At 44.9% G+C, this 20,919-nt stretch overlaps 1 protein-coding gene and 1 long non-coding RNA gene across 2 annotated transcripts; both read left to right on the forward strand.

The window, feature by feature from the left end:
- Positions 1-17,623: 17,623 nt before the first annotated feature.
- Positions 17,624-18,736, forward strand: LOC311317687. Its single transcript, XR_014630763.1, has 4 exons — positions 17,624-17,677; positions 17,774-17,855; positions 18,101-18,172; positions 18,598-18,736. It is a non-coding gene; the product is annotated as an uncharacterized lncRNA (long non-coding RNA).
- Positions 18,737-19,310: 574 nt separating this feature from the next.
- On the forward strand, positions 19,311-20,554 carry LOC311318014 (uncharacterized protein). The gene is made up of 5 exons (XM_084449195.1): positions 19,311-19,379; positions 19,493-19,719; positions 19,812-19,971; positions 20,060-20,154; positions 20,257-20,554. Exons 1-5 carry the CDS (start codon positions 19,319-19,321, stop codon positions 20,380-20,382), a joined length of 669 nt encoding a protein of 222 aa, XP_084305321.1. The 5' UTR covers positions 19,311-19,318; the 3' UTR covers positions 20,383-20,554.
- Positions 20,555-20,919: the final 365 nt, after the last annotated feature.

A 20,919-nucleotide genomic window follows, 5' to 3' on the forward strand; every position in this document is an offset into this window, starting at 1 on the left:
CTATAATCGATGCAAGGGCGGAGAGACCCGTCCTTCTTACCCACGAAGAAAAATCCAGCAGCCATGGGAGAGGCAGAGGGGAGGCGACAGTCCTGTTCTGGGACAGAGTCATGCGGCTTACTAGTAGCCCCTCGGCTAGTAAGCTTGGTCGTTTGGGCGAGCGGAGCAGTCCTTGATAAAATGCCCGGACTGCCCACAGTATAGGCAGAGCCGGCCAAGGTGAGGCGCGACCGAGCCACTGCATGGGTTCCGTCTCGGGCTCAGATGTTCGTGGAGAAGGAGCAGGCGAGGAAGAGGGAACAGGTTGGGTGCCCAGGGAAAAACGTGATGCCTGAGGCGTGGAACGCGAGGGGGTGGGGCCCTGTCGCTGGGCACGTTTGGCTTACCTCTCCTAGAGGCGCTGATCCATCATCAGGGCCAGGTCGATCAGTTCGTTGCAGGGCTCTCAGTAGACCGTCCTTGACATCCTCGCTCAAGCCCCGTCTGTAGGCTCTCAAAAGAGGAGGAGCAGCGAGAACATTTTGTGGCGTCGACGCATTCCACTGGCGACCCGACATACGCCACTGGCGAGGCATTCATGCGCCATCGGCGCCATCTAGTTGCCATCGGCGCTTTTGTCTTTTGTGGCATGCGTCGATCAGAGTGGCATGTGCCAGCCTCCAGTGGCGCTTATAGTGGCATGCGTCAGATGCCAGTGACCTTAGTGGCATGTGTCAACCGCCAGTGGCGTTTACAGTGGCTTGCGTTGTACTGTTGTGGCGACCGGCTGGCGTGTGTCAGCAAGGACACATGACGCGAATGGATGGATGGATGGATGGATGGATGGATGGATGGATGGATGGATGGATAGATAGACAGACGAATAGATCGCTCTCTTTTACATATTCGTACTTTAATTTCCTACATATTTTTTAATTCTTGTCTTGCATAAATCTATTTATATAGTCTGCGCCGTTGAATATGTGAGCGGAGCTTTAGCTCACCTGGTTGATCCTTCGCTTATCGCACGGCCGATCGGGGTTCAAATCTCAATTATTTTTTTCCCCAGCTTAATAACATAACTAATAATACACTTGAAGTTTACGCAACGTGTTTGTTCTGGCACTGACAGAGCTGCCTAACCCAATTATTTCAAGCCGAATATGCCTGCAAAGTGCAACTTTTCTGCTTTCCAGCGATACCAGGCATGTCTCATGCGAGCGTTCCTTGTGTTTTGTTGCGTTTTATTTAGCGAAGCATGTTGACTTGTCACAAAACTGAGTGGGCTACCAAAATGTTACAATTATTGTTACAGGCATATTGCTAGGTCAAATTGCTCATGGATGGTTGGGTTTGTCGCCTCACCTCTTCCCTACTAACACACGCAGGTTGCGCAAATGTTCTACATACGGCCGCTATAGGTGACGATCAACTCTATAGGTGACGATCACATCAAGAGGAGCCATGACAACCTCTGTCTCTTCAGAGGAACACACAGAGCATTATGAAGTAGCCAGTGCCTTGGCAAAGGTGTTTGAGCAGCAGTCGTCAATGGATTAACTCCCAAGACACAAGATAGAGACAGCGTAACACACGCTATGACTCCAGTGACGAAGGTAATATAATAAAGTGCATTCAACAGTCCCAAAAGAGTACTACTTGAGTTGACTAATCTGAGCTAATTTACCTCTACTATATGTTCCAGTGCCCAGGCAGCCGGTCGGCAGAACTCAGACCAGACCAGCTATGCCAGGTGCCAGAGCCGGAAGGCCTGCTCTGCCAGTTATCAATGCAAGTATCCATGCATGTTTGTGTTGGTGAAATGTCTATGCATATTTGCACACTGACAGTTAACTCAGGATTTATTGAAGACTTATTTACTAATCGCACTAATTTACTCATCTCACTTTACTCAGCAGTAGATGTTCATCACCCAGGCCCTTAGAGCTAAGGCGCTGTGAGCGATGGCCCTGTGAGCCAGGCCCTTCAGCCCGTCTGACCTCCAGGCACAAGCAGCATCCATCGGAGATTAGCACCCATGTCTACCTGTTTCATGACTAGTTGATTCTTCCCCTTATGCCAGAAGCCGTACGCCGCCAGCACCTAGTTTCCTGCTAATCCCTTTATCCTTTTTGGTTTTCAGTTAGTCTGTGATGCCATCGCCCGTGAGACCAACAGCTCCAGCAGTATTGCCCTCCACGTCTTTCCGGAGCCCCCCGCTTACCCCTCTGACATCAAGCTCTGCATGTGCTGGTATGCAGATTTTGTGAACTACTTCATGTTGCATGCAGGGATATACTTTGAGTTAAATTTCCATTATGTGACAGTACAATTACTTATATCCATGATAAGGATATAAGTGTTAATATCCAGATTGCCAGAGGATGGTGTATCAGCAGTTGTCCATCTTGACCAGCATGCTCGTGAGGTCATGCAGAGTCTGAGGGAGCTAGCGCAGAGACTATCCGGGGAGTCTGATGGGGTCGCACGGGGAGCAGTACTGGATGCACTGGACCCTGCAAAAACGGAGGAGGTCTTGGAGGAGCAGCTGAAGGACAAGGAGCATCAAAGGAAGATGGTGAGTAACTTCAGGGCAGAACTTTGTTCCTTATTTTTTCAGGGAAGTGTTAAGGAAGTGTAAAAGTAAACTAGAAAGTACATTTCCTGGAGAAAATGTGAGGTGGGCTAGCTGCTGCAGTTGTATGTAACAGCTACTGCTAGAACTACTACGGACAAGGCAATCTCCATGCACCCACCGGCGAAGACTGTGCGTCTCTAGCCCAATCAGGGGCTGAGTTGTGGGGTCTGTGGTGTGGACAGTGGCATGGTGGTGAAACTCCGCCCCCTCAGGTCAGAGCTGGTCGAGGACAGTGTACCCCTCTCCGGGCCACCTACCCGCCCGCACCGGTGAAGACCATGTGTCTCTAGCCCACTCAGGGGCTGAGTTGTGGGGCCATGGCGTGGATAGTGGCGTGGGGGTGAGACTCCGCCCCCTCAGGTCAGAGCCAGTCAGGGACAGTGTAGCCCTCTCCGGGGCCACCTACCTGACTCAACCGGTGAAGATCGTGTGTCTCTAGCCCGCTCAGGGGCTGAGTTGTGGGGCCCGTGGCGTGGATAGTGGCGTGCTGGTAAGGCCCCGCCCCCTTGGGTCACAGCTAGTCGGGGACAGTACAGTGACCTCTGGGCAATTTCAATGCATCCACCAATGAAGACTGTGTCTCTAGCCCACTCAAGAGTTGAGTTGTGGGGCCCGTGGCGTGGATAGTGGCGTGGTGATGAGACTCTACCCCCTCAGGTCAGAGCCAGTCGGGGACAGTGTACCCCTCTCCGGGCCACCTACCTGACTCCACCATGAAGACCTCCGGGCAGTCTCCTTGCACCCACTGGTGAAGACTGTGTGTCTCTAGCTCAATCAGGGGCTGAGTTGTGGGGTCTGTGGCGTGACCACCACGAAGAGAGAAAGAAAGAAAGAAAGAGAAGGATGGAAGGAAGGATGGATGGATGGAAGGAAGGATGCAAGGAAGGAGGGAAGGAAGGAAGGATGGATGGATGAAAGAAAGAAAGAAAGCAGGATGGATGGAAGAAAAAGAGAAAGAAAGAAAGAGATGGATGGATGGATGGATGGATGGATGAAAGAAAGAGAGAAAGAAAGAAAGAAAGAAAGAAAGAGAAAGAAAGAGAAGGATGGATGGATGGATGAAAGAAAGAAAGAAAGAAAGATGGATGGATGAAAGGTAGGAAGGAAGGAAGGAAGGATGGAAGAAAGGAAGGAAGGAAGGATGGATGGATGGATGGAAGGAAGGATGGATGGATGGAAGGAAGGAAGGAAGGATTGAAGGAAGGAAGGAAAGAAGGATGGAAGGAAGGATGGAAGGATGGATGGATGGAAGGAAAGGATGGATGGATGGAAGGATGGATGGAAGGAAGGAAGGAAAGGAAAGGAAAGGAAGGAAGGATGGAAGGAAGGAAGGATGAATGGATGGATGAAAGAAAGAAAGATGGATGGATGGATGAAAGAGAAAGAAAGAAGGATGGAAGTAAGGAAGGAAGGAAGGAAGGAAAGGAAGGAAAGATGGAAGGATGGAATGAAGGAAGGAAAGGAAAGGAAGGAAGGAAGGATGGATGGATGGATGGAAGGAAGGAAGGAAGGAAGGAAGGAAGGAAGGAAGGAAGGATGGATGGAAGGAAGGAAAGGAAGGAAGGAAGAAGGAAGGATGGAAGGAAGGATGAAAGGAAGGAAGGGAAGAAAGGAAGGATGGATGGAAGGAAGGAAGGAAGGAAGGAAGGAAAGGAAGGAATGAAGGAAAGATGGATGGAAGGAATGAATGAATATGAATGCTACCACAATAGTCATAAAAGGGTGCCTGCACAGAGAGCCTGCACGTGTCCCCAAATTCAAATCCCAACTGACACTGTGAGCATCCTCTCATTCACTTCAATGGAAAGGCATGTCCGATTCAGACAGCTCTCTCTCAAAAAGTATAAATGTCACAGCCTAGATATTGACACCGTAGGAATCCTGAGAAAATGCTGAACATTTTAGGATATGATATGTCCGTGTAGCTTAAAAACTGTAGGCATGGCAACGAGTTAGATAAAGGGTAAAAATGCAAAATTAGCAGCTCAAAAGGTAGAGTGTGGGCCCATACGTTTCAATGGAGAGCGCAGTTGCCGAACAAATCGTCATACAGCGAAAACTACAAGTCACACGGCTTAGATACTTATATTGTACGAATCAGCACAGTTATGGGAACGTTTCGATATATAATATGTGTATGAGCTGTTAAAACTGTAGGCATAGCGACAAGTTAGAAAAATAGTAAAAATGCAAAATTAGCAGCTCAAAAGCTAGAGGGCATTGCCATACGTTTCAATGAGGAGCGCAGTTGCCGAACAAATCGTCACACAGCGAAAACTATAACTCACACAGCTTAGATACTTTATATTGTACGAATCAGCACAGTTGTGTGAATGTTTTGATGTATAATATGTGTGTGAGCTTTCAAAACTGTAGGAGTGCCAGCAGTTTACAAATTGTGTGAATATTTGGTGAGGTTACTGTTCTTTTTTTTGTTTGTTTTGTAGTCCAGGGGATCATATACACATTTGAATCGAAAACAGAATAGTCTATTCATTCTGAGGTCTGGGCACCGGGGAAGCACACCTGCACCTCCAAGCCAGAGGGGGCGCTAGAGCCGCCGCTGCTGCTACAGCCAGGGTCCAGGGACAGAGACTGCATCTAGGCTGGCGATTAAGCACATCAATAAGTGATTGATCGATCAATTTGCATAAAGATCTGAAATGTGTCAGCGTGGATAGCCCTGACAGAAAACCATTTCCCTCGCTTGTTCAAACTATAAAGACAGTCTGAAAGGATACATCTTATGGTAGATAGATGGTGTCATTATCATATCTGCAGCATTATTAGCCAATCATACAATTGCCTTACATTAGCCCAGGGCTGCCAAGTTTGGAGAGAGATTTTTCCACTAAGTCACAAGCACCTCCGCTGGACCCGCTAGTAGATTGAACTGCTAGTAGGCCTATTTAGGGGCTGGTTATTTCTCTGCGTGAGAATTGTGAAGTGTGGCGTGAGAATAGGCTGAAATGCGTGTCTCACGCTCAATGCGTGACACTTGGCAGCCCTGCATTAGCCCATTACCCACGTTAAGGCATTTCACTAAGGGAATTCAAGCAGACTCTAGCACCGGGCATATATACTGTAGCTTATCTGTGTACGTTAGCATGGGTTTAGTGGTGGCAACCTCGTTTGATCCAACATTCATTTTAGTAGCAGTGATTTGTTTTGAATCAGCAAGCCATCTAGTTACTTGTAACGAATGCCGCTATGCAACCTCATTGAACAGCAACGCTTGAACTGATGGACACGTCGATAGCCAGCCAGCTCTGGGGGTAGCAACCTACTCTGAGCAAACATCGGTTAGGCTAGCTATGCTAGCTACTACGCTATCGCTAACGAGCAAGAAGCAACCCTACCTTTCCTTTCAGGGGCGTCGCTACAACGTCCGAAAAAAGCCTTGTTCTCAATTCCGAACTACCTTGCGAGATTACCCCGTGCCTAAAGTGTGTGTGCCAGTTTCGCATGATCTGTTGCTCTCCATCGTGTTCGTCTGCTGCCTTTAAGAATGCCAGACATACCAGACACCTAGCCGATTAAAAAAACAATGGCACAGTTGTCTGGGCTGCTAGAACTAACCTGACATGGCCATCGTGATCACGTGGGCGCACGCTGCTTTTCTCCAGTGGAGAACGTGCGCTCACGTGATCAGGATGACTGTACCCAGGGACCCAGGATAGGCTAGTCTAGACCATGGAGGTAATACATATACTACTAGACCAACCCAGGGCCCCAGGATAGACTAGTCTAGACCATGGAGGTAATACCTACTAGACCAACCCAGGGCCCCAGGATAGGCTAGTCTAGACCATGGAGGTAATACATATACTACTAGACCAACCCAGGGCCCCAGGATAGGCTAGTCTAGACCATGGAGGTAATACATATACTACTAGACCAACCCAGGGCCCCAGGATAGGCTAGTCTAGACCATGGAGGTAATACATATATATAACTACTAGACCAACCCAGGGCCCCAGGATAGGCTAGTCTAGACCATGGAGGTAATACCTACTAGACCAACCCAGGGCCCCAGGATAGGCTAGTCTAGACCATGGAGGTAATACATATACTACTAGACCAACCCAGGGCCCCAGGATAGGCTAGTCTAGACCATGGAGGTAATACATATAACTACTAGACCAACCCAGACCAACCCAGGGCCCCAGGATAGGCTAGTCTAGACCATGGAGGTAATACATATAACTACTAGACCAACCCAGGGCCCCAGGATAGGCTAGTCTAGACCATGGAGGTAATACATATATATAACTACTAGACCAACCCAGGGCCCCAGGATAGGCTAGTCTAGACCATGGAGGTAATACATATAACTACTAGACCAACCCAGGGCCCCAGGATAGGCTAGTCTAGACCATGGAGGTAATACATATATATATATAACTACTAGACCAACCCAGGGCCCCAGGATAGGCTAGTCTAGACCATGGAGGTAATACATATACTACTAGACCAGCAGGCTAGACCCGAGCGTTTCCATGGGATGTAGGGAGTGGGTGATGTAAACAAAAAGTGTGCAGGCTTAAAAAAATAAGGTTTTTATTAAGTGAATTAAAAACAATAATTTAAAACCTATCCATCCCATCATCGGCGGTTGGTCGACGCTGTGCCAATATGAAAGTCATTGACTTTGCTGGCGAAGCGCAGGGAGTTGAGCGTCTCCCCAAAGCTTTCCTCCTCAGGGGAAACATTAACAAACATCAGCCTTTTGAGAGGAGACAAAACACATTAACATATTAGAGCCTTCCTTCCGTCCCCCCGAATATGATAATGTCACAGGTGCGGACACTGGGGAGTATCCGTCCAATCAGGGCGCAGAGGCAGCTTCCAAGTTCCAACAGTTTACTGTCTTAATATAGGAAACAAGCAATTAAAAAAAAAAGTCTTTAGGCCACTATTGAGTCCAGTCTCTAGTCTGATTCAGCCCAAGAGCCTTCAGTAGTCCTTGCGGCGGCAGTCCCCGTTACGCTGTCGGTCGACACGGGCCAGGAGGTACAGTGGGTCCACCAGCGGTATCTTTGAGACAAGGGCAGTCAGGGGAACGGGCAGCAACCCACAACAAGAGACAGTGTGCTGGTATTATAAGTGGGGTGTCTGCTAGTTACTATCCACTATTGGTAGACTACTAATTAAAAATGCTTAGGTCGCTGTTACGGGGAGATAGGGACAGAGTACAAAGGGGGGGGGGCTAAACAAATGGCAACTAATACACTGCAACCCACTCCAAACTATACACTCCAAATAATACATCAAAAAGAACAATAAGCTTCATGAACACACGGCAAACATGAAGTAGAAATCAAATCAAACTAGAAGATAACTCCTCCCCTCCTCCCCTCAATGACTGTGGCTACTATCCTCTAAGCAGGTTAGGATGTTGCAATAAAAGCGAATTAAAACGTCCCTTGTGGAGTAGGCCAACTACAACAGATGGCGCCTATGCGCAGAATGTAGGCGAGTAACCGTCGATTTGCTGGGTGGTGAATCAAACAATGGAAGAGCGGCACTTAACTGGAGGAAGGGTGGAACGCGTCCCCACCCCTCCACTGTCGTCAAAGACTCTCTCTCTCTCGTGCGCAATGGCGCTGCAGTCGGACCGCGGCGCTCTGTTCCGTCTTCCCGTGTGGTCTTCTATCTGCCCAAGGCGCACACACAGGAACGTCCAACAGCTGTAGGTTCGTTTGATTCTCTGGTCGCGCCGATTGCACCGTCATCCACCATCCACGTCTCTCCTCGTCTGCCCGCACCTGCCTGATATACGTGAGGGGAGAAACCCCAAATTGACCACACCTGTGTGCCAATCAACCCAAGCGCCCGGCGCACCGCTAGCGTGCAGACGGACACCAATTAGTGTTCTAATTAAGGCCGTGCCCTGTTACCACTGCACACCCACTCGTCACCCCGTGACAATAACACTTGCAAGATCCAACCCACATAATGGCAATCAGTAAATCAAAAGCCAAAAACTGATTCTAGATCAGCACCCATGCACTAGGTGTCTCAACACGAACAGTGCCGTTCTGTTTCCAACTCACGTTTTGCTATTTCCTCCCAGACAGTTCTGGAGGAGGTAGGTAAGCTTGGCGGTTGGTCGACGCTGTGCCAATGACACTGTCATCACAGTTATCAAAATCTATCAGGTCCTGTGCTATACTGTCAACAGTTTGGTCATTAGAGGAGGCTTCATCTCTGATAGATATGTCCTTATACTCAGAATGGATCTCTTTCAACTTTGATAAGGCTGTTAGCACTTTCCTCATATTTAGTGTCTGGAACTGGTAATGACCTTTGTAGTTCATGCGTCTTTTCAACTTAACTTTCATGAGCTGAGATTCGCTATCTGGTCTTGGTAATGTATTCGCAGTCGCTTCCACCTCTGAAGGTACACACACCACAGCGCCATGTATCGCTCTCTGTTGTCCTTTGGGAAGGGTGATGATTTTAGCAAACGGAATGTGTCTGGCTATGACGTGTCTCTCAAGTATGTTCAGGTCACAGAGTTCAGCAGGAATCGGTGATAACTCCAGTTTATTTGCCACAGCTAGGGAGGGCATGCTTCCTGCCTTGAGATGATCATGACAAGTGAAACAAATCCACTCTTTCTTTCTCTCACTGGGTACTTGACACTCTTGTGCACCTCTGCATTCATCATTACAAACATGAACATAACTTCCTGTCAGGCAAGCTGCAACCACATTAGGATTTTTTATGTAATTTGAGCGGATGCAGGATCGTACTTGATTTGGAAATTATGCTTTATGACAGACTGTGCAGACAAATGTGGGTCCGTGTTTTATTTGTGTCTGAAAAACGGCTATAGCTTTTTCAATCAAAGAGTTGTCAATCTGAGGAGTTAATGTACAGGTCTGTTGCATATTCATCCTTTGATATTTTCTTTTTATTTTCATTGCACATCGCATGTTATGAAGGATCCTAAATGCTGCTTCATTGTGATATCTTTTGTGAAGGTTAGAAGCACAGCGCTGCCTGTGATGCATTCTGAAATCTGTGTCATTTGTGTACCTGTATTTCATGCGTTGTTTCTGTCTAAGACTGTGATGCATTCTGAAATCTGTGTCATTTGTGTACCTGTATTTCATGCGTTGTTTCTGTCTAAGACTGTGATGCATTCTGAAATCTGTGTCATTTGTGTACCTGTATTTCATGCGTTGTTTCTGTCTAAGACTGATGCATTCTGAAATCGGCGTCATTTGTGTAGGGCAATTCCATGTAAATGTCAACCTCATCATGAAAAAATAAAGTTATACTATACATAACAAAATCACTTTAAAATATATCATCAAGGTCTATATTTTGGTGTACTGAATTCATCTGATCAGATCATTTAAGAAATTGCATATTTCCACCCATTACAACAGGTATCAGAGTAATTAAAAAATAACATTTTCCGTTAACCTAATTGTATGAGTTGTTGAAAGGGCATAAGGGCCTATTTTTTCCACTCACACGGGTTCCACAGCCTCTCATGTGGAGATAAGGGGCTTGTAATGCAATATGTATAATATTGGGTCATTTGAGTTCATCCCTTTAACGGTTGAGCCATGTCAAGATGACGCGCTTTTACAGGACAGCCAATGTCACGTCCGTAACGTTTTTCAGCAAAAGTCGTTATAAAAATTACATTTTACATGCAATATTGCCCAAACTTTCTGTGCAAAGCAAACTTTCACTGATGTCATATATGCATCATATAGTTGTTCTAATCTCTTTCTAAATGTGTATTTTCCGCGTTACGGATGTGACCGATATGGACGTGACATAAACCCCAACATTGCTGAGCGCAGCTTTCCCGTTAGAATCGCAAATAACCAAATTGCCAGTCCTGTTATAGCTTATTACACATTCTGGCTGGCATGCAGTCTCGACATGAGTTAAGTAAATTATTATGATTTATTTCAAGTGAATGTCAAATTTGAGATCATTGTCTATCATGAAGCATTTGTTAGAAGAAAGGTTATATTTAAGAATTCCCACCGCGATGTCCATGAAGCATTTAGAGAAGCTCGCGTTTACCAAAATGAAGGCTACGATTAATGGCTACGATTATAAGGTCCATTGCATTGTTAAAACCAGGCCAGGTCCAGCCTGGCTTACGTGCGTGGCTGGCTTGTTTCTGTTCAGGACTGGTCGAACGGAACAGAAGCTAGTTATGCCACTGAAATAGCTGTGAATTGAAATGACATGAAATAATGTCTGATAAATTAAGATAGGTCTTGTCGCCTGGACACATCAGTTCACATGCTTCCAATGCTAATCCAGCACAATAAGAGCAGGATAGCCAATTGGCTCATGAAATCGCAACAACTAGCAGCAGCTTCCATAACATTAATTGTAGCGGTCAGTAGGGCTGTCGCGGTGAAGAAATTTCCCCAGCGATACAAAAGGGTGGCTTTCAAAGGGTGGCTTTTTATGCGGTATTATTGCGCTATTTTTTTTTCTGCCCCCCTGTGCTTTATAAATGAGATTTTTATAGTGTGTACTGTAGCCTACCTCTTATTTGTTTCAATACATTTTTATCAAATGAAAAACATCGGCTACATTAAATAAATACTGTAGCAGTCAATCGGAATTTCATTACAGGAATGCAATGGTGCCCTATAACACAAACAGGCAATACACAGAATACAAATGTAATAATAAAGCAAAATAAATAGGCTATAAAACAAATATGCTTCTTTTATGAAATGGTTACCAAAGAAAGACAAGATAAACTGTAAATTAAAGTAGGCTCTAAAAAATAGAAAATCCGAACCATTTAGCCTATAATTAAACAATAGCCTAACAATAATACAATGAAAGACTTCTCTAAAGCACAACTTAACTTGTATGGTAGAGTGTAGGCCTACATGAGAAGGCACTGGCTATACTGACAGGGGTTTTCATGTCCTTGTTACACTGAAGGAACACCAACATATTTACTTTGTGTGGTTTCAGTGAGGATCGGAGTGGGGTAACAATGTTACCGGCAGCACTAAAAACTCTCTCTGAAGATGTGCTCGTTGCACAAATGCACATATACTTGCGTGCGACTTTAGAGAGCAGGGGAAATCTAGCTTTGTTTTCGTGCCACCAGGCGATCCCCGTTGGGGTTGATGGGCTCCTCCTGCAGGTAATGTGTGAGTTCTTTGTCTGCTCAAGCTCTCTTGGGAATGCGCACGGGGGTGGTTGCGCGTGACTTCAGCATGTCTCCAAGTGTCCTCCTCCTGCTATTTTCATGTTCAGCCAAGACTCCTTCATCATGTGGATATCAACATTTCTGCATTAGACTTAAAAGTTCACAGAGTTTAAAAAAAAAGTAGTGTCCAGAAAACGACCGTCTTTTTTTTGTCACATCCATAACGCATGCCTTTTTGTCATTTTTTTTAGACTTAAAAATATTTTTGAATTTTTATTTTTTTACCATCTGTTCTCCCCATTGTGTGGTCTGAGAATATGCATTACAAATGTAAATGTTCTAAAAACTTTAGTTTTACTGAGACATTTTGGTTGTCATTTTGAGTGCGGATGTCACATCCATAACGTTGGAATTGCCCTGTACTTGTTTTGCATTTGTTGTTTCATAATTAGTTTCTGTTTCAGTCTGAATGCAGCCTTGTTTGCATAACGGTCTGTGATGTAAGACTTTTGTCTGAACTGGAAGTCAGAATCTTGACGGTATCGACTGGTTATATATGACTTTTGTTTCCCCCTGTAGTCAGAATCTTGACTGTAACGACTGGTTATATATGACTTTTGCTTTCGTCTGTAGTCACCATCTTGACGGTAACGACTGGTTGTGTGTGACTTTTTCTGTTCTCTGTGAGCTTTATCATTTGCATACTTCTCTCTTTTTTTCATCTTTTTAACTTCACTCCGTCGGACTTCGTCTACCTTTCTGTTATAGTGATCCTTTGCGGTTTCTTTTATTTTTTCCAAGCACAATGCCCTCCTCTTTAACTTTTTCTGTTCCTGTTTAGTCAATTTTGACACATCTGGAATATGTTGCTCGATCAGGTTTGGCATTTCTGATATAGGATGTTCTCCCATAATGTTACCGGAGATTACCTGCATCATATGTTCATTTACAGAAGAGTTGGTGAGAGCAGAGGGTGTGTGTGGGGTACTCAAGTTTGAGGTTGGCTTATTGTGAGTAGCATCATGTGTGAGGGAAGTTAAGTTTGATGTACCTGACATGTCATGCTCAGCTTCAGAGTTTATCTGAACCTCCTGCTCGCTTATATGTGATGCAACAGTGGCAGCAGTAGCGTCTGTGTGAATACTGTCATCCACGTTGGGCACGTCATCACTGTGAAATAGCATGGGAGTCAGCTCATATTGACATGTAGGGGGTGTTTCTAACATGTTACGGCATTGGACGAGCCTCCTAATCATATCACTCAAATGGGTGAAAGTAAGCATTAAGGCAGTGCCAGCACTTTGCATGCCGTAGGATTGTATGGGTAAACCACCAGGACTTCTTGAGTGTGGATCAAAGAAACCATACCTTCCTGCCTTGTCCCTAAATACAGCGATGCATGATCCACCCATTATCAGCAAAGCGCTGTTCACAGCTGATGTCAAACACTGAAGTCTTTCTCCCAGGTTCAGGTAGTCGTCCGCGCCTTCAGGTACAGGTGCTCTAAATTCGCCATACTTGGAAAGTAATTTCTCCACACTGTACTCTTGCCTGCGTGCAGCAACTCTCTCTGGGAGCTCATCACTAGCCAAATGTATGTGAACATTGTTTGTCTCATTCCTAACACGTCTATACATAACATCACCCTTATCTAATACAAGGTCAAGGTCTGCACTTGTGAGTTCTGGATTCTCTTCAAGGAATGCAAGAAACGTGAGGGAGTTGCAAGTACACTGCTTGTTCCGAGAGAACTCACCATACCTCAAGGACGCCTGGCTACGGGACGCTTGCACACATGTAACATCAGGCTGACCTCCCTGTTGTACACAGTCAGCATAAGACAGCTCTGACAGATTTACCTCTCTGCTTCTCACTGGACCATGAGACTCAACCTTCTCTGCTGATGCTCCACAGTCGGATTGATCCAGCTTCCTCCAGCGCACTGTTGCAGCCCGACATTTCGTCCCCTTCTTTGGCATGGTCACGAGGAATTCAGAAAATGAACACAACCTTGATGTAGGCTATCTTTTAATTGTCAAAATTGGAAACCGCTTGAATAGATTAAATACAATCAAATTATATATATATATATATAATATATATAATGAAAACAATATTTAGTACACACAAGGCTGCCTAAGTGCACAATGTAAAGGTAAATACAGACTGTTATTGCTATTGCTGTCTTCTAATGACAAAGGTTTCTCAAATGAGTGCACAATCAGGAAGTTATTTGCAAGGAGTAGGGGGGCACTTTATAGAGGAGCAGTATACAAGGTTCTCAACAAGGTAGTAGGTAGCAATAGGTTTTCTCAACAAAGAAGTAGGTATAAGGTTTTCACAACACAGAAGTAGGTGTAAGGTTTTCTTCAACACAAGATGTATGCCGTCAGGGCTTCTCAACAGAGTGAGGTGGCACAATCAGGCTGTTTTCTCAACACAAGGGTTATGCCGTCAGGGCTTCTCAACAGAGTGAGGTGGCACAATCAGGCTGTTTTCTCAACACAAGGGTTATGCCGTCAGGGCTTCTCAACAGAGTGAGGTGGCACAATCAGGCTGTTTTCTCAACACAAGGGTTATGCCGTCAGGGCTTCTCAACACAGTGAGGTGGCACAATCAGGCGGTTCTGTCCAAAGGTAGCTTATAAGGGGGGAAAGGGAAGTGGGAGTACTTTAAAACGGGGAAAAGGCTAAGATGGGAGTACAGGGAGTGGGATGGGAGTACGAGAGAAAAAGACAGTGGTCAGAATGTGGACAGCAGGGTTGTGGTGGGTGGGTGAAGGGGCTGAAGCCCGGGCTTCCCAGCAGCAGATTTACCTGAAAGAAGAAAAAGAATACATTTCCTTGTAAAATTTCAGATAGAAAAGCTTAACGTTTCTTGAGAAAATGTATCATTAGTGAAAACACTACAGTACTTTGTGGTCCACCAGGTGCCAAAGGTCAAGTGGACCACAGGTGGTCACTTTTTTGTGTGCCATTCATAACATGCAATACACAACAGTTAGGCAAAGTGCCGAACAAGTAATTGGATTGGCAAAGAGGCATTTGCCTAATAAAACCAGCCCCCCTATTGCTTGGTGTTGTCATTCAGTGTGTCAAGATGTGCTGTCAAATTGTTGTTTGTCAGTGTTTTATGTTTTGTTATGAGCTGGTTAACATGAGCTGGTCATGTAACCTATTTTAGTACTAGTAGTTTGTATTGTTACCTTCTTTCTAATATAGGCTTTACTGTGTTTTTATTATGCTTTTTATTAAGTAGCCTTGTATCACAGGGACCACAGGTGAAAATGTGCCTTTTGGCTAACCCTGGCATATTTACAGTAATGTTTATTAATATGCACTATCCCTGACAAATACATCAAATCAAACTCTATGACTGAAAAGAAGACGGTGTGAACTCAGCGTACTGTTGAGGCCGGAGCTCAGATGCACCAACAGTATGAAGAGCCAACAGGATCAGCAGGTCTGCAGTATGACAGAAGAGAGCATGTGTTATTAATATAGGCTATGGTTGGGTTGGAGAGACAACAGACTGATGACGAAACAATGCTGCAAAGGCTAACTTGACACCTACCTATGACATTTGTAGATTTGATAAATGACACTCGGTTCATGCTGTGGAGGGAGGGAGAGAGATATTAATATAGGGTTGGAGACTACAAGTTGCCACATAAAATCAGTGATTGAACCTAATAATTGAATAAAATGTATGACTTACTGTCACCAACGGTGTGAACCAGTTTGCTCTGCAGTGACAGAACAGAGAGAGTTTGTCCTATTAATATGGCACAATTGAGATGGAAACAGTATGGTCAATAATAGTGAATATACTTTAGAGACAAATAGTACCTTGATCACTTTGAAATCTGAAGAAAGAGACAAAGAAAATAGTAAATAATGGCACAATTGGTAAAATAAATGATTGACGTGCGTAATTAAATGGCTAATGTGTTTTGATTATTATATTAGTAGTGTAATTGTCTCATTCTGTCTATAAGGGGGCGCGGGCGCTCTAGCTATACAGTGGTGATGGTGATGTATGCCAACTAAATTAGCTAGTGCTAACTAGGTAGTAGCATTTTTAAAGCCCGCCAGCTAACCCTACTAACACAGTACGTAAAGCTGACGGGACACATTGGTGTAATTGTGGTAACTTTGCGACGGTACCAGCAGCGGACCTAGCTGACACCTAGCTGACACTTGCCTTTTCAGTCGCAAAATAACCAAAATAGCCGTCCTCAAGGACACTGTATGGGAACGTTACACTGCTGCTTAAATCCGTAACTACGATGTAATTAAATAACGTGACAATGTGGTTACATCACAGTCCCAATCTGACTTTATTGGAAATGTGTCACAGTGGGTCAGAACATTTGTAAATTACTTAGGTTTTAAAATAAATTTTGAAGTCATACAGTTACAGAATTGTAATAATGAGGAGAAATCCTGCATGTCTGTTTTGTGTGTAATTTCTCATTTACAGTTAATATTAACACTAAAGATTTGCAGTCTAGACCTAATAAAAATAATGATAAAAAATATGCCTATGAATAAACTCCTAATTTTGCAACCTAAATGTGAGCAATGAACGCTGAGCAGTGAACGTAGAATGCAAGGCATTGGGCTACTTTCTTAGGTGACACAATTGAAGAACTAGACAAACAAGTTACACACTCTGTGCCAGTAGGTGGCTGTATGCACATTAAAGTTGTTTGCGATCCGCCACTAAACCCAGCGAAGAAGAAGACACACTTGGAAACTTCCGCTCCGTTTGAAACAGAAGCGATTGAGAAAGACCAACACGCTATGTCCCCGCGACAACACAGATCCTGTAAGTATCTCAATTTCAATGTATACATTAGTATGTATACATACATACTATGTATTTTGGTATCGTCCCAGATAAAACACCAACGTTATGTGCAAGCTACCCTTTTGTAATGATTATCTATATGCAGATGCTCTCTTTCCAATGTTAGCTAACTAGCTAGCCAGCTAACGTGATTAGCCTTTTTCTGTACATGGCTAGCTAAGTAGCCTACGTAAAATTACTCTCGCAATTATTGTTAAAACGTTCGCTTTTGTGTAATTGTAGCTTAAATTATAATGTTGGCTTGGCAACGTGAGAATATTTCAGTTGTGTACACTATAACTTTTATGAAGTGTTGTCCTGGGCCATTGTTTCCTTATTACGGGCAATGGTGGAGTCTTCTCAAGTCTAGCAGGCTCGCGCGAGCTCCTCCACGTTCGTACTGTTTCATCGCTTGGAATAAAATGCGATAATTAGCTTACTCATTGATTTCGCATCAACCCACGACACCGTTAGTATGTGTTTGTTTTTAGGCATTCATTTTTACGAAATTAACGTTAACAGAATACTAGAAGCCCCAACAACGGAGCAAGGCTAGCTAGCAGGATTTGTTATAGCAGCCATCTTGGCTTTTTTGGTTACAGCAGCCATCTTGGTTGTTTTGGGATGTGATTTCATGTTACTCTTAACTGTTGAAATGGTTGCTCATGCTGTCAAACGGGTAAAGAATTGTGTACTATTTTTTCACTCACATACAAATCCAAATTTTGCATAATAGGTACTCATGATGTGGACTACTAATATAGTGTCTTGCAAAATCTATTTAATTACTGAGTGTGAAGGGTGGTAGACATGTTGCCCTGTTCCTCTAAACGTGTCAGAAATCACGTGGTCCTGTGGAGTGTGCATGTCAGCCAACGAGAGGGTCACCCACCCACTCTCTCTCTCTCCCTCTCTCCCCTCCCATGCTCTCAGTTGCCAACCTCCCAGTTCTTGTTTGAACTGAGCAAGAAGCAGTTGAGCGGGACAGGAAGAGGCGCTAAGACGGGGACAGGCGTGGCCAGGGGCAGTCCTGGGACAGCACCACAGGCTCTGTGAGTCATGTTCAGTTGAATGCCCTCATGAGTATTAACAGAAGAGCACCATATACATATGCACACATACACTCTAACATGTCGCTCTATCCTCAGCTCAGCCCAATGGTCTCTGATGGTTCTGTCTGGCCAGCCCTTAGGTGGAGAAACACCTGATCATCAATATAGGCAGGCACACGTAAGTACAAATGCACATACGTTTCCATAGACGGGATAAACAAATGGGAATATTGATATTGAGTTAATGTTAGCGGTAGACATGTGAGATTCATAAGACGCATCACTGACGCCAGTGACGCCACAATATCAGGGAAATTGAGCAATTGCTTCCCTGTAGTGCAAACTTGCAAGATTCGCTCAGTTATTAACCCTTCTTGCCTTTTTTGTTGTTGGTTTTCTCTCTCCTCCTTCCTCTCTGTGCAGTTCTCCTGTGTGCTGAGCCGCTATCCCATGTATTTCCACTGCTGACAGGGTAGAGCTCAGCCCCATGCAGAAGTGAGTGATGAGGAGAGGGAAGATCATTTTCCCGTTTTTTTTCCCTCCAGTTTTAGGAACCGTCTCAAGAATGTGTTCCCCACTTTTATGCCTTTAAATCAGGGTTGGAGTATTCCAGGTGTGTGGCCATGGCCATGAACACCAGTAGAGGAGGGAACCAAGTGTCTCATTCTCTCTCCACAGTTGTGTGGTTGTAACCCCCCACTAGCTACATATTCATTCAATCTTTATTTAACCTCGTGAATCAATTGAGAGTAAGCTCTCATTTACAATGACGTATAATCACTCTATATTTGAACTTGTACTACAGGTGAGATAATCCTTTTTAATGGTCTCTCTCATTCGCTCTCCTAGCTGTGATGTTAGAGTTGTGCAAGACTTGGGTGTTCTCCTGCTCTGAGTGCCCATTCTCCTATACCTCCCAGATCTACCTCCACAAGCACATCAAGAGGAGCCATGACAACCTCTGTCTCTGCTGAGGAACACACAGAGCATTATGAAGTAGCCAGTGCCTTGGCGAAGGTGTTTGAGCAGCAGTCATCAATGGATTAACTCCCAAGACACAAGGAAGAGACAGCGCAACACACGCTATGACTCCAGTGACGAAGGTAATATAATAAAGTGCATTCAACAGTCCCAAAAGAGTACTACTTGAGTTGACTAATCTGAGCTAATTTACCTCTACTATATGTTCCAGTGCCCAGGCAGCCGGTCGGCAGAACTCAGACCAGACCAGCTATGCCAGGTGCCAGAGCCGGAAGGCCTGCTCTGCCAGTTATCAATGCAGGTATCCATGCATGTTTGTGTTGGTGAAATGTCTATGCATATTTGCACACTTACAGTTAACTCAGGACTTTCTGAAGACTCATGTACTCAGTTCACTAATTCTCACATCTCACTACTCGGCAGTAGATGTTCATCGCCCGGGTCCTTTGAGCCAAGGCGCTGTGAGCCCAGGCCCTTCAGCCCTTCAGACGTCCAGGCACGAGCAGCATGCATCAGCGATTAGCACCCCGGCCAGACCAGGTCAGGGTCTGACATGTCTCATGTCGAGTTGATTCTTCCCCTTATGCCAGAATCACTACGCCGCCAGCACCATAGTTTCCTGCTCATCCCTTTATCCTCTGGTTTTCAGGTAGTTCTCTGATGCCATCGCCTGTGAGACCAACAGCTCCAGCAGTGTTGCCATCAAGCTCTGCAGATGCTGGTATGCTGAATTTTGTGAACTACTTCATGCTGCATGTAGGGATATACTTTGAGCTGAATATCCATTATGGGACCGTACAATTACTTATAGCCACATCTGTGTTTAATATCCAGACTTCCAGAGGATGATGTGTCAGCAGTTCTCCAGCGTCATGCAGAGTCTGAGGGAGATGGCACAGACAATGATGAGGCTGGAGCAGAGGCTGGAGCAGAGACTGTCCGGCGAGTCTGCAGACAGCTATCGGGGAGCAGTACTGGATGACCTGCACCCTGCTAAAACGGAGGAGGAGCTACTGGTCTTGGAGGAGCAGCTGAAGGACAAGGATCATCAAAGGAAGATGGTGAGTAACTTCAGGGCAGAACTTTGTTCCTTATTTTTGCAGGGAAGTGTTAAGGAAATGTAAAAGTAAATGATTGTCTTTATGTTTTGCAGACACGATATCTGAGTTCCATTGGCGGCAAAGATCTGCCAGATGTGGTCCGGCGGGTGCTGTCAGCCATTGCCATACACAGAGTGTGGTGTGTCTACAGCGTCCATGGGAAGAGGGGGAAGAAGCCTCTGAAGAATATGACCCTCTACAATGTCATATTACGTAAGGGATTGTTCATATTTTCGCAAAATAATACATTGTCTTTGCTTCATGCCATGTGCATTGAAACCATTCCCTTTTTGGTTAAAAGGTGCAGTTATGGCCTGTAAGCCAAGCACCACTGTGACGGAGGTGTCTGCCCAGCTGCAGGAGATGCTGAAACATGCCCCTGCTCGATGCAAAAAGGTATGTGATGTCAGGCAGTTAATTGTCTCGTATCCAGTGACATGGCACGCTTCCAATGAATGTATGCGACTTGCTTTTACAGCCATTTCATTATGTCCTTAGGCATCTGCTCCAGCCCAGCTGACCTCCCCAGCCCAGCCCCTGACCGCAGCTCCAGCCCTGACCACAGTGGAGTATTCAGATGAGGATGACCTCTTCTGCCCAGACCCTCGATTCAGATGTGGGTGACCCCCAGCCCGTCTCCCTAAACCTGCCTTTCCAGCCTGCCAGGATGGATGCCTTTTTTGTAAATAGTTTTTGTAAATTTTAACCTTTTTTTTGTGGGATACAACGGTCTGTTCCCGGTCTGCCTGCCACAGAATGCGCACTGTTTCATTTTTGTTTTTAGAACTTTTGCAATTGTCAGATAATGGGTTGCTAGCCAGAGCTTGTACATGCTTTTTTTTGCTTTTCTGGCTATGCGTAATGTGACAGACCATAAACCTCATCCTTGTAAATATGTATACTTTTAATTTGTAATGTACTTTGTGTAATAAAATGTTCTAAACTGTTAATGGTGTTCAGTCTTATATTGGTTTGTATCATAATGCTTGCTGCTATATCCCCATATAGCATTAATTCGTTTTTGTACTGGTAAATGCTAAATATAGCCAGTGGTACTGCAAATGCTAAATATAGCCAGTGGTACTGCAAATGCTAAATATAGCCAGTGGTCAGTAAGTGACCATATTTGCACCGTGCGAAAAAGACGTGCAGACCAAGTCA

This window comes from Borostomias antarcticus (genome assembly GCF_949987555.1).
Source record: "Borostomias antarcticus genome assembly, chromosome: 14".
In the NCBI taxonomy this organism is placed as follows: Eukaryota; Metazoa; Chordata; class Actinopteri; order Stomiiformes; family Stomiidae; genus Borostomias; species Borostomias antarcticus.

What these genes read in the sequence shown, in the direction of transcription:
- LOC311318014 (XM_084449195.1), top strand. Translation starts at nt 19,319, where the DNA reads ATGCCATCGCCTGTGAGACCAACAGCTCCAGCAGTGTTGCCATCAAGC. An exon ending in CCTCTACAATGTCATATTAC is followed by an intron (nt 19,972 to 20,059) that starts GTAAGGGATTGT and finishes TTTGGTTAAAAG; the next exon opens with GTGCAGTTATGGCCTGTAAG. An exon ending in CCCCTGCTCGATGCAAAAAG is followed by an intron (nt 20,155 to 20,256) that starts GTATGTGATGTC and finishes TTATGTCCTTAG; the next exon opens with GCATCTGCTCCAGCCCAGCT.